The sequence below is a fragment of the Aptenodytes forsteri genome, unplaced genomic scaffold (genome assembly GCF_000699145.1).
Source record: "Aptenodytes forsteri isolate BGI_AS27 unplaced genomic scaffold, ASM69914v1 Scaffold270, whole genome shotgun sequence".
NCBI classification, from domain to species: domain Eukaryota; kingdom Metazoa; phylum Chordata; class Aves; order Sphenisciformes; family Spheniscidae; genus Aptenodytes; species Aptenodytes forsteri.
Window position 1 is genome coordinate 2129525 of NW_008794631.1, and position 13412 is coordinate 2142936.

At 39.2% G+C, this 13412-nt stretch overlaps 1 protein-coding gene across 1 annotated transcript; it reads left to right on the forward strand.

Moving 5' to 3' along the window:
* Positions 1-6561: 6561 nt before the first annotated feature.
* On the forward strand, positions 6562-13208 carry KBTBD2 (kelch repeat and BTB domain containing 2). Its single transcript, XM_009273478.1, has 3 exons — positions 6562-7081; positions 9871-10036; positions 10475-13208. Exons 1-3 carry the CDS (start codon positions 6912-6914, stop codon positions 12008-12010), a joined length of 1872 nt encoding a protein of 623 aa, XP_009271753.1. The 5' UTR covers positions 6562-6911; the 3' UTR covers positions 12011-13208.
* Positions 13209-13412: the final 204 nt, after the last annotated feature.

Consider the following 13412-nt stretch of genomic DNA (forward strand, 5'->3'; position numbering starts at 1 on the left):
GGGGCGGTGTGTGCGGGGGGGGGGGAGGGGGTGGGGGGGGGGGGGAAACCGTGTTCCCTCTCTAGTACCGTGTCGCTGTGTCCCGCGAGCAGGAGGCGACAGTAAACTCAGGCCTGTGATGGGGTGGGCAGTAGGGCTTCCAGCGTTCAGTGCTCCTCTTCGGCTGAGCAGGTTGGGATGTTTGCAACTTCGGTGGGTTTTTCTCAGTGATGCTTGAAGGGGCAGACACGGTCAAGGCTTCCGGGAGACCAGCACTGTGGTGGCATTGCCGTTTCTTGTAATTGCCCACCTTTCCTTGCTGGTACATCTAGTTGTGTGTGTATATGTAGTATTAGTACCTGCAGCGACCGAGGGTGGGTTTCAACGTTTATATATGTGGATTTGAAGAGTCAGATTTCTTAGTGAACTTTTGTAGACTAAATATATGCATAGTATACCTTTGAAGTGAGCCATCTGCATGCCTAAGATTTTTCTATTATTTCTGTTATGAATGGGATAGGTACCTGCTGCTTTTGAAATAACTTTAATTATGACTTAGAAATGGATTTGTGTTGTAGTTAGCATTTGCATTTTTAGAGGTTTCCTTGCAAAGCCGCAGCTTGGCTTTCTACATTACTTTGTGATCATAGTGGACTTGAAAGGCTGTGCTCTGTTGTGAGCTCACCTAGGGCTGTTGTATCTACATGAATTTTGTTAAGACGATGTATTTAGGAGATCATTAAAATACACGATCAACTTAGTTCGGTTTCTCATAGATATACTAGGAGAAATAGGTAATTTTTAATATTTAATATACTCAGATGTGTAAATCGTAGTCTCATGATCTGGGTATAGGTGTCACCTTTTTTCCAATTACTTTTGTGTGGGGAGTAAAAGGGTCACATTATACTCGGTGCTGTGTAACTGGCATCTTGCAGGAACAGACAGAAGCGGAAGAAAGGATGTTTCTGCTTATTTAGTATTTTTTGACTACATTTTGGACAGGTGGTGGTTGTTGGTTTGGGGTTTTTGTTTTTGAGGCAGGCTTTTTTGTTTTGGTCATGTGATTATGAAGCAGACCAGAATTGGTGCAAATCCTAAAATTCCTCTTCCTTAACTTAGTGGCTGGGGGGGGGGGGGGGGAGAATAAATTTTATATGCACCAATAAGATAGCCATTATAAGACTCTTAACCTTTCAGGAACTAACTTACGGTTAGTTAAGCTACATTAATTATTAAATCTAACTTCTTAATGTAGGAATGCTTGAATTTATAGTTGAACATCATCATATCTCATAGTGAATATTTAAGGGAGTGACGTATACTTGTAAACTGGAATTTAAGTTGTTAAATAAAACAGACTAGCTTCATTAACATACTAGAGTTCAGAGAAGAAAAAAACACTTTTCTGTACATACATGATATATGGCTGGATCTGACTGGAGACGTCCATGGCCCACTTTTTTTTTTCAAAGGTTAATTTTCCAAAACAGGTCAAGTCTTTCCACAGAAACAGAAACGCCCTTGGGGATGGAAACTACCTGTGCTCAGCGTAGAAGGCCAGTTGCCAAGTTAAGTTGTTGGTTTATCTTGTGCTAGTTTTATTTCTGAGCAGGTATTTCCTTTAGTGTATAACTTCCTTTAGGAGCAGAAAAACAGGAAAGAAACTGGTAATGAGGAGTGCATTGTGACCAAACATGTTGTTAGCATGGAGTCTGACACTTCTAGTCTCTAGCTTCTGCGTAGTTTCAGAAAGCTCACCTACCTCAAAGTTGTAACTCGCCTCCCAAGCATAATATGTATGGAAAATAGTAGTAGTTTCCAAGTGAATAGTAATTTTCAAGATGATAACGTTGTAGGAATAAATGGGTCCTTGTTTTTTGTGAAACTTCATGTTGTTGCCTTATTAGAATCTCCTTGATGTCCTCGGTTTTCTGGACTGCAGTGCTATCAAAGACACCTTTGATGGCTTTAGAAGAGAGGAAAACTTCCAAGTCTGTAACTGCTTCATCAATTACCTATTTCTCTTTTGCTGCCAAGGATGCAAATTTGATATATTACTCAAGATTCTAGAGCTTCCAACTCCTTTTTCTTCTTTCTTTCCTATCTTTGAGATCTGTTGGCTAGATGTATCGATTTAAATAATTGATTTTAATTGTTTTTAGTACTTGTATTTCCTTTGCTATTAATTGGTATAATCATTTTGAAATATGTTGATTTGTAACTCAGAATATCCTTAATAGTAACTAAGTATTAAAGTGCCTGAGCTTCATACTTTGATTGCTAGCTGGGAGGATTGCTATCTCTACACACATGAATGCTTGTGTAGTTTGGCTTATGGTTGTTCAGTTCTTAATTCTGCCATTTTATTATGTTAAAAATAGTGAGTGACTCACTTCTTTAGATGTGTTTTTACTTGTGATTTGTATGAAGCTGCCCTTGGATGTAAATAGGAATTTGATTAAAAGTGCACAAAAGTAGTATTTAAAGCTTTTTTATTATTATTAGTTAAAACTAGATTAAATAAGTTGAATGTCCAGGGAAATAAGTTTTGGTGGTTGTTTTTTTCTTTTTCTTCCAAATATACAGGTTTATTGAAGTGTGAATTGTAGTTAGTGAAGTTAGAATTCAAGAGATATTTAAGTGGCTGAAGATGCAGATAGGAACCTGTTAGACTTTTTTAGATCTTTGTGTTTTCCAGAATTTTACTGGAACTCGGGCATCTAATCTGGCAGACTTCTTAATGGGATTTTCAGAAGAACTTATTTCTTTTCCTGGTATCAAAATATTGAAAAAAAAAATAAAATTGCATGTCTATATATCTGTTTTGCCCTTCTTATAATTTGGAAAAAATAAAGCAAATTTTGTTTTTAATTAGTCCAGTTGAAGAATATTATATCTATGTATCTTATACCTTTCCCTACTAATTAAATTGGAAATACTCAATATACTTACTCCATGTTACACGTTGAAGTATAGAGTTAACACTTCCGTATGTGTGGTGCAGTATGTATCTCTGTTTATCAATCTTTGTCTGACCTCAGAAGATAAACAGATTCAAGGAAGGCAATTAATAGCCTGTCCCATAACTCATTAACATTTGATGACTAATTTTTGGAATGGTCTCATTCAGATTTGAAGTACATGAAGAAGTGTTAAAAGCCACCTCATTAAAATTACTTAAGCTAAAAGGAATAATTACTTAAAAATAAACCCTCTTATCAACCTGTTACTTAATGTTGCTCTCCAGCTTGATAGGGAGTTACTTTGGATCACCCGGTAATAATTTGGTTTAGTTTGTAATCCAGTACCGCTCTGGCCTTCCAGCAGCTACCTGCCAGTCCTGTTTTAGATAGCTGACTTCCAAGAAGTTACCCAGAACAAAACGGTCGTTCCAGTGACATCGTTGAAGGGGAAAGTCTTATTCATAGAACTTGTATTCAAGAATTATTTTTATTCTGTCAATTTCAGTTCAGGATATTAAGCTAACTTCAGCCATAGATCTTTTCATCCATAAATCAGAAACGTCCACCGCTGTGTAGTTGAGAACTACAGGAGGCTGTAGTGCATCCGTAGACATCTTTTCAAGTTCATAGTTTTTCAGTTAGCTGAGATCTAAGAGCTGTATGCCAACCAAGCACAGCGCAGTGGGAGATGTTAGGTTGGGACTGGGGACAAGTGAGCCTCTAACAGTTCTCCTTTGGCAAGTGTGTGGCTTTGGACAAGCTGATTCTTATTTCAGTGCCTCAGTTTTTCAGCCTCTAAAGTGAGGAGAGCATCTCCTTTAAAATTGTCTTGAACTCTTCAGAGAGGCGGGAGAGAGGTAGGTAGTCTGGGATGACTTTCCAGGCACAAAATGATGTTCCTACGCCACTTATCCTAATGTTTTGAAGAGATTCGCTTCTCTTGGGCAAATGACAATATAAATGATGGTAATTTTAGACCAGAAACTCAGAGATCCTTGATGTATTTATTTATTGTTCTCCTGAGGAGTATTTAGTATGGTTCCGTTACAAGGGAATGGGACGCGACTCCTGACTTTGTGACAAATACAAAATTTTGTTCTTTAGCAAATGGCTATCACTGGCAGCAAAACACAGTATGGATGTGGAAAACAGGAATCATGTACGTAGCGTGTTCCTACCATGTGCACCTCCCTGGAGCACATCACGGAAATGAGATGGTTTCAGATCAGCTGTAAACCAAGGACTCCAGCTTTGTAAACTTACAGTTCAAAGGTGGTTCACATCACATAAATGTTCTGCAACAAGACTCCTGTCATCTCCTCAATCTTTTCTGCTACTGAGGGTCATACTCAAATGTTCCAGCTATTTATAGTAATTAATTTCACAGTTTCAGCTCTTCTGTTAAACAGGTCTGCTTTTTCAGTTATTGACTGTCGGCTGTGTGCTGCCAAAAATGTCTTTAATCTTACTAGCAGGTGTATATCAATTTCTCCGTGGCATCCTTGACTGGTTCTGTTACCTAATGACTAAAACCGTGCATACTAGTTTTGCTCTTTTTTCCTGTTTCTGAAGATTTATATTCTTTACAATTACATCAGAATAGGAAGCTAGGATATCAATGGCTTCTTTTGCTAAAGCTTACTACTACTGATGCTCTGCCCGAACAGAGCTTAATCCACCGGCTTGTATTGTTCTTGAAACTTTACTCCTAAGCCAGGAAAAACAATGCTGTAGAGAGACCCGGGATACCAGCAGAGCCATGAGCTATTTATTTCTGTGGGCCTAACACACTTAGGAAGTCTGCGTGTCTCTGTAGCCATTTAAAGTTCAGTGCAAAATCTGTCAGTGGATTAGGTTGCATGTTAAGCGGTTATCGGATAACCAGGATAGTGGTCAGTGATACAGAGATAGGATGCATACTAATTTGGTGAAGAGAAGCTGTGACTTGAAGCAGAAGGTCATTGCTTTAGATGAGCAATGTCTTTGTATGTCCTTGATATACTTGTGGTTTAGTGACTTCAGTGGTTAACTGCACCTGAAATGTGAAGGCCTGAAGGCAAGACTTATGCTAATATCTGTTGTTATAGCAGATAGTAGTCTCTTCTTCTCCCTCCCCCAAATATTAACACCTTTTCTGTTTTTCTTAATTAACTGGCTTCACCTGAACAAACAGTGAACATTGGGTTTGACTATTTTGACTGTTTTCCAGTTAAACAACCAGTGAAAACTAGGAGTTTGAGATTCCTGTTTGTGTGTATTTCTTCACTGAAAAGGATCAGTGACACTAAATTAGTAGTAATTAAAGTGGCATTAATTAAGCATATCTGTTTTGAGTGAATGTTAAAAGACAGCTGTCTTTGAATTGTATTACAGGCGGGGCTCTCTTGAAATAGCAGATCTTTGATATGGCTGGCAGGTATTTCTACAGCCTTCATCTTACACTAAATCGTGTATTTTTTGATGGAACTTAAAGTATGTTGTTTCAAGTAAGGTACTTCTGCTTTCACCGTTCATCGTGAACTATAATGATAGTGATGTCTTGGACATTAGACAAACATGTCCCTGGTTATTCCTCGATTTTGGGATGTGAAAAAACAGCGCAAGATTAAATAAATCTGGACGTATTTGATAGATGTGGTACTCTGGTATCCTTTATGATGGTGATTTTACTGTCACAACTATCCCATTGTTACTTATGTTTCTGTGTTCACATGGAAGATAAGATAAGACCTGACCCCATTTTTAAGAGGAGGAGAAATGTCCAAACAAGAAAACAGACTTTGGTAGCCTGTGGTCATTGCTTTATAACCGCTTCAAGTGCTTTGACCCCTGCTATTCCAGCATCCCTTTGCTTCTAGTATCTCCTTATTTTTCTTTTCTCTTGTCTGCAGCAGTCATGCTTACCTGGCTGTATGGAAATGACTGAGAAGGAAAAAAAGTGGAATATGAAATGTTAATAGGTGAAGCCATTCTGTGCAGAGAAGATGAATCAAATAAGCATTGGGAATATAGGATGTTAGGTGTTTTAATCCTTAGCTCCGGTTCTGCTTGTTTGCTAGTAGAATGCCAAAGGTGAAATAAATGGGTTGATGATGATGTTGAGAGTTTAGTTGGAAAATGATGGAATGTTGAAGAAGCTGCATTTACATGTTTAGTGGCCTGGTATTGATAAGCTTTAAGTAGACAAAAACACAGAAGTAGAAAAAGCAGCTGTTTAATATGGAAATGAAAAAAATGTGGCTATCTTATCCATGGTTGAAGGAAATGCACAGGTGTTCTCAGAGGGAAAACTGGGTAATCCTTGGAAGAGGAGTAAGGTCTTACTGAACCTCATTTTAACTCTCCAGCCTTAGAAGCTGTGTTGACAAAGTAAATTATCTTAATTCGTGAGTCTAGGTCTTGATGAGAATTAATGTACAAACTCTTCTGCTTTTTATTTCTCTTCGATACTTTTGTTGTTTAATTTTTTTCTCAACGAGTTTTTGTGCAAGTAACTAAGTACTAATTTAGAAATAAGTTTGTTAGACAATTACTTTTAAGGGGTAACTATGAAAGGTTTTTGAAAAACTGCTAATGTGTAAGTTAATTTTATTTTCCTGCTTTCAGTCACTCAAGTGCAGCCACTGATCACGAGATGTTACCACGAAATCTACCTCAGACTTCGCTTTTGCTCATTCATTTGCTGCATCATAGATCTCAACAGGAGCTCTGCAGACACTCTTGAAAGTCTCTGAACAGATTGTGACATCAAGTCAAAGCATGATGACCTAATAGTAGGTCAAAGTCTGAAACATTGATTCAGCAGTCCAAGATAACGCTGCCTTTTTTTATCAGTATCGCTTCTCAAGGCTACAGACCACCTGCCATTTCTTCTCTGGTTACTTCAGAAACGTTCAACTGACCTTTCTCTGGCAAAAAGATCTTGACTTTTCTCTCTGGTCCTGGAGATATTAATGGAATACAGTCATGTCTACCCAGGACGAGAGGCAGATAAATACCGAGTATGCTGTATCCTTGCTGGAGCAGTTAAAATTCTTTTATGAACAGCAGTTGCTAACTGACATAGTGTTGATTGTTGAGGGCACTGAATTTCCCTGCCATAAGATGGTTCTTGCAACATGCAGCTCGTATTTCAGGTAAGTATTCAAAGCAGGATCTGTTAATTCTAGAAAATCTGATACCTGTTTTTGAGTGTAATATTACTTAATTGATTAACAATTAATGTGTTGCAGAGAGTTTTAAAGATCAGCGAAGTAAGTAAAAAAACCTAAATATCATTACTTGCCAACACCAAAAGAGTAAAATAAATTTTCCAGCATCTTGTGACTTACTCTGGATAGGTACTGTAGTTTTTACAGTAAGTGGTGGTGGTGGGGAAATCACACTTGTGATGGTTCGTTTTCTTTAGGGAGTTAAGCGAGTCTGAATAATTAGTAAATTTCTTATTCTTCATACTTAATCTTTAAATATTTAATCTTTTTTTATTTCCCAAGGTAGGGTAACAAGGGATTATTGAGACTTGGCTATGGGAGTTCCATTGTCATGTTTATTAGCTGTAGTTTCTTAGCAGAAGCCTCTGCTAGAAGTAGGGATTGGTGTGCAAGTTCATGGCTTCATTTTCTGAATAATTGGTTTTTCTCTGCTCAGCGAAGAAGCCAGAAACTCTTCTCTTGCCCGAGAGTCTTGCTGCAATGCAACAGGTTTTTTTGTGTGTGGGTGGCTTGGTTTTGTTTCCCCCCCCTGCACTGAGATGCTGTTGCAATTTTTAATTCAGTAGCTCCTGCTTCCCAGGTGTCCTGTTTTTTGTCTTTTGAAAAGTTTTTATTAATAAGATACGTCGAGTGCTACTACTTTTTGCGGATAGTAAGTCCTAGAAGATGAGGCACCATGAATTTTCTGCAGTGATTAATCATTTTTTGTTGGCAACACAGTGTAATTAATCTGCCTGTCTGGAAGGAATTCTGAAGCTTGAAACTAGCCTTGGTGACATCCATGCATGTTTTACTTTCCTGATGCATTGTGGACTTTTTCTTTCCCATTTATTCAAGGGAAGGCTTGCAAATTCTGTCTGCTCGTTGAGATGGGCTCACTATACGGAACGCTTCTAAAGTATTTTTTGTGTTTTGTCTGCTTTCTCATATAGAATATCATGTAGAGAATAACTTCTAATGCAGGGAACTTTTCAAGGGTTAATTTATTATTTCACCTAAGTTTTTGTTGCTGCTGGTTTTTGTGTTAATTTTTTCATCTCAGATGAGTCTGGTACAATTTTTAGCAATGAGTATTGTGTCATGACTAGATAATGATTATTGCCGTTGGCCTTCTGCAGATGACATAGTTCCAACAGTCTATAAAATAACAGCCCCTGGAAATGTGGCCAGATTTAATGTGGGTGGCTAATCATAAGGTTGGAAAGCTGTCACGAGTCCACGCAGTGTGCTGCATTAGAATATGCAGTCAGATCTCTTATTCATATGTGTTTGTTTATTATTCATGGAATGAGGTTTTGGCACTGGTTAAAAGTATCAAGCTTGTGGTTTTGTCACATTCTGTTTTTCTTCTCTACTTTGGTTTACAAAAAGATGCTCAGCTTCCTAAATTTAGCTTTATTATGAAAAATTGATAGCCTTGAAGGAGGCTGTGGGGAGAGGGGGAAGAACAGAAAAGCATCTTAGCGTGATCCTGCTGTTGTGTACGACTGCAGCCAGCTCACCTTCCGTCTTTGTGCTTGAACGCTGTGCTGCAGCAGCCCAGCTCCAGCGCAGGCCGCTCAGCAGTGTGTAAGCATGCACTAGAGCCAGATTCTCCAACAGCTACCTCCTCTTCCTTTCTATGAAGAGGAGTCTCTGCTGGTGCTCGTACTGTCTTGCTTACCTCTACAAAGCTGCATGGCAAGTTGATACTCACTTGGCCAGTCAGTGATCCCTCCTAAAATGCAAGTTGCCCTGAGTTAAGGAGCTTAGAGGAAGACAGAGAGATGGGGATGGGGCAGGAGGGAACAGTGGTGGGGCACTGTCTCTGTATTAGGTGCTTCTTGGAATGGCTTTGCTTCGGGAGTGTATCTCCATATCCCCTTCACCTCTCCAGCTGAAGGCAGGGCTGTAGGGTGCCCCCACCGTCCCTTCTAACTTGTCTCATATCTGGTTTCCTAAAAAGCCCCAAATAAATATAAAGAGCCTTGTGCTGAATTTTCAATAAAACCATAAATACCAAACCTGAATTAATATAAAGCTCTTAAAATCAATGTTCCCCATTAAATTGCCTTTCTACTTTTTCAGGAAGGTGTAATGGAAATACATGGAGTTTGTATTTTTCCCCAGACAAAGTCTGATAGTTTTTTCTGTCATTGATTTTTTTTTTTTTTGTCTACAAACTTGACGTTTACTGCATATTATTATGAATGGTATATAAGAAATGCTTCATGGAGTGCTAGTGCTTGTTCCTTTTTCTGAGCTAACTTTCTCCTCCTCCCAGAGGAGCATGCTTTTTGATATGACTAAGCTCAATCCATTGCATAAATCTGCTGTTCTTGTTTTAGAACCTAAAATCTATCTGTATATGTTTCAACAGTATTTTCTGGAGGATGTTTCTTCCCTCGTATTATCACCTGACATAGAAAAGGTTTTAAATTTCATCATTAAAACTCAAATCATTAGAGTTCTCTGCTGATTAAGATAAAACAGTTTGTATAAATATGAAGTATGTCTACAGAAGGCAGTGATGGTACTTCTTGAATGTTTTGTACACGTGCTTTATCTTAAATACTAGATGGTAGCCTAAGGTAAATACTAAACACCTGCAAAGAGGCAACCAAAAAGACTGTTCACCTTTTGGAGTGTAATCACTGAAGGGTTACAGGTGATAAGTGACTAAGATTACTGTACTTACTGTTGGTCCTTGTCTTAATATGTGTATTTCTCTTCAGAGCCATGTTCATGAGCGGGCTAAGTGAAAGTAAACAAACACACGTACACCTGAGGAATGTGGATGCAGCCACTTTACAAATTATCATCACTTATGCATACACGGGTAACTTGGCAATAAGCGACAGCACGGTAGAACAGCTTTATGAAACTGCCTGCTTCTTACAGGTAGGAATGTTTTATTTTGAGTATGAAATAACTGCTTCTAATCTGTGAACCGTTTTGTCTTTATCTTGTTAAATAGTCTTTTCTGTTTAGTCATTTCAAAATATTCTTGTTCAGTTTGCTCAGTATAGACAGCAGTTGCTTGCCAGCTATGTTCCGTGTACCCATCCCTCCTTGCTTTATGGACCCTATGGAGGGTGGAAGTAAAACAGTGCACTTCTAATGTTTAGATGATTAGTTTCTCAAGCAGACATAATCGTGTGATGTATGTGATCTGTATCAATCAGTTGAGTAAGTCACTGCTGTATTTTTGTGTATATCTAGTATGCCAGGCCTAAACTCTGGTGTTGAACACTAAATGCAGGTACTTTTACCTGCTGCCGGTACGTGAAGGAATAGATTGTAAGCACTAATACTTAGTGTGTCTTCTTTGCATTACAGGTAGATGATGTGTTACAACGGTGTAGAGAATACTTAATCAAAAAAATTAACGCGGAAAATTGTGTGCGTCTCTTAAGTTTTGCTGATCTCTTCAGCTGTGAAGAGTTAAAACAGAGCGCTAAAAGAATGGTAGAGCACAAGTTCACAGCAGTGTACCACCAGGAGGCTTTCATGCAACTGTCACATGATCTACTGATAGATATTTTAAGCAGTGACAATTTAAATGTGGAAAAGGAGGAGACAGTTCGTGAAGCTGCTATGTTATGGCTGGAGTACAACACAGAATCGCGATCGCAGTATTTGTCCTCTGTTCTTAGCCAAATCCGAATCGATGCACTTTCAGAAGTAACACAGAGAGCCTGGTTTCAAGGCTTACCACCTAACGATAAATCGGTGGTGGTGCAAGGACTGTACAAATCGATGCCCAAGTTCTTCAAGCCCAGACTTGGTATGACAAAAGAGGAGATGATGATATTCATTGAAGCTGCTGCTGAAAACCCCGGTAGTCTTTATTCTTCTGTCTGTTATAGCCCCCAGGCAGAAAAAGTTTACAAACTCTGCAACCCTCCTGCTGACTTGCATAAGGTTGGGACGCTTGTAACTCCTGATAATGACATCTATATAGCAGGTGGGCAAGTTCCTCTGAAAAACACGAAAACCAATCACAGTAAAAGCAGTAAACTCCAGGCTGCCTTCAGAACTGTGAATTGCTTTTACTGGTTTGATGCACAGCAAAACACTTGGTTTCCAAAGACACCGATGCTCTTTGTTCGTATAAAGCCATCCCTGGTCTGCTGTGAAGGATACATCTATGCAATCGGAGGAGATAGCGTTGGTGGAGAACTCAACAGGAGAACTGTGGAGAGATACGATACTGAGAAAGACGAGTGGACCATGGTAAGCCCATTGCCTTGCGCCTGGCAATGGAGCACAGCAGTAGCAGTTCACAACTGCATTTATGTAATGGCACACAACCTGATGTACTGTTATTTTCCCAGGTCAGATGCTTGGGTAGAAATGGCTATGCGGCAAACAAGTAGATGTTTTGCTTCAGCCGCTGCTTTTGGCGATAAAATATTCTATATCGGAGGACTGCATATTGCCAGCAATTCTGGTATAAGACTCCCAAGCAGTACTGTAGATGGGTCTTCCGTAACTGTGGAAATCTATGATGTGAATAAAAATGAATGGAGAATGGCAGCCAATATCCCTGCCAAGCGGTATTCTGACCCATGCGTTAGAGCTGTCGTCATCTCTAATTCTTTATGCGTCTTTATACGAGAAACCCACATGAATGAGAGAGCGAAGTATGCCACCTATCAGTATGACCTGGAACTCGATCGCTGGTTTCTAAGACAGCACATATCGGAACGTGTGCTGTGGGACTTGGGGAAAGACTTCCGGTGCACTGTAGGAAAGCTGTATCCATCTTGCCTTGAAGAGTCCCCATGGAAACCTCCAACGTATCTCTTCTCACCAGATGGAGCTGATGAATTTGAGCTGGATGGGGAGATGGTTACTTTACCACCTGTATAGCTCCCAAATTAGACTGCACAACTGGTTCTGTGCTCGGTTATCTTGAAATAAATAGATGGCTGTGAAAGAACAGGTCTGGAAACAGAAATGTCAAACCTGTCTTTCGTGAGTTGTATTTCTATGCCCTACCTAACACTTGCCGCCATTCAGTATGAATCAGTGAAATGAGCAGATGATACGCTTCCATAATCTGAAATACTATTATCTGATAATTGAGAAACGTATATGTATATCATGAGCTTAAGCATCTGACTTGTCTAAAGGATTAATTTCTAGCTATATGAAGTCTTGGTTCAGGAAAATTAGCTTCAGAAAAAAAGTAGTTACTGTTTCTAGGATGATGTCACAACTCTCTTTGAAAGTATCTTCCAGTTATATTTGAACTACTTCTGGATATTCTACTTAAGTGCTAGTTCTACAATTGTCAGTGTGGCCTAATTAAAGGACTGTGCTGCACTTCCTTAATAAATACTAATAAATATCCATGTTGGTATAGTAATGCCATTAAAAGGAAAAGAAACAAATCCCATGGATCTACCTGTGGTAGGAAGGGTAGATCTTCCATTGTATGGCAACATGCAGGGCAAAATGACTGCAGGTTCAGTCAAGCTGTATTATTAGGTGCATGTATTCTATTTTCACTAACTTATACCTGTCTATTTAGAATACAGGTCTTCCAAGCAGCTGGTAGTTTACCAGGTGTGGACTTAAGTTGCTGGGCTTGCAATAGGAATTGTCAGCCCTCATAGTGCGGGTCTATGTGGAGCTTTAATCGGTAAATGTCTCCACATTCTGTATTACAGTAACATTGGCTCATGTATATTACTTCCTGCTGCTGATGTATTTTTCCATTGTAAAACAAAGTTTTAGTGTGGATTAACCAGGTCTTTATTTTCTGTTAATTTAATAACAAGCATTACTGTAGTGTGATTGTGTATAGATATCCCTTAGCTATCAGGTTTTTTACTTCGGGGGGGGAAGCAAACCGTTCAGGAATATCCTGTGCTGTGTGTGCAGGAGAGCAGATGACTAGTGCTGCTCTGGCATTAATCCCAGGAACCACTAGCAGTAGCGGGGCGCCGCCAATCTAACATGAACACAGGTGCTTCATGACAAACCTTACTAGCATGTTCAGCTGCATCATGTTCTGGCACTGTATTTTGAATGACATTAATTTATTAAAAAAGACTGAATCCAACTGAGTTTGAGCGTGCTTTCTGGTCGAAGTAGATACAGTTGTGACACCCTCCCACCACACGCACACTTCTAGTGAGTAGTTTGTTGAAGGCAACTTGAAATAGTTAAGCTGTGAAAAGCTTGGAGATGTGTATTAGTTGACTCTGCTTACCGGTCAGTGAAAGCTGGAAATCGGGCATTGAAGTCAAACTGAGGATTATATAGA

What these genes read in the sequence shown, in the direction of transcription:
- KBTBD2 (XM_009273478.1), top strand. Translation starts at nt 6,912, where the DNA reads ATGTCTACCCAGGACGAGAGGCAGATAAATACCGAGTATGCTGTATCC. An exon ending in ACATGCAGCTCGTATTTCAG is followed by an intron (nt 7,082 to 9,870) that starts GTAAGTATTCAA and finishes ATTTCTCTTCAG; the next exon opens with AGCCATGTTCATGAGCGGGC. An exon ending in AAACTGCCTGCTTCTTACAG is followed by an intron (nt 10,037 to 10,474) that starts GTAGGAATGTTT and finishes TTTGCATTACAG; the next exon opens with GTAGATGATGTGTTACAACG.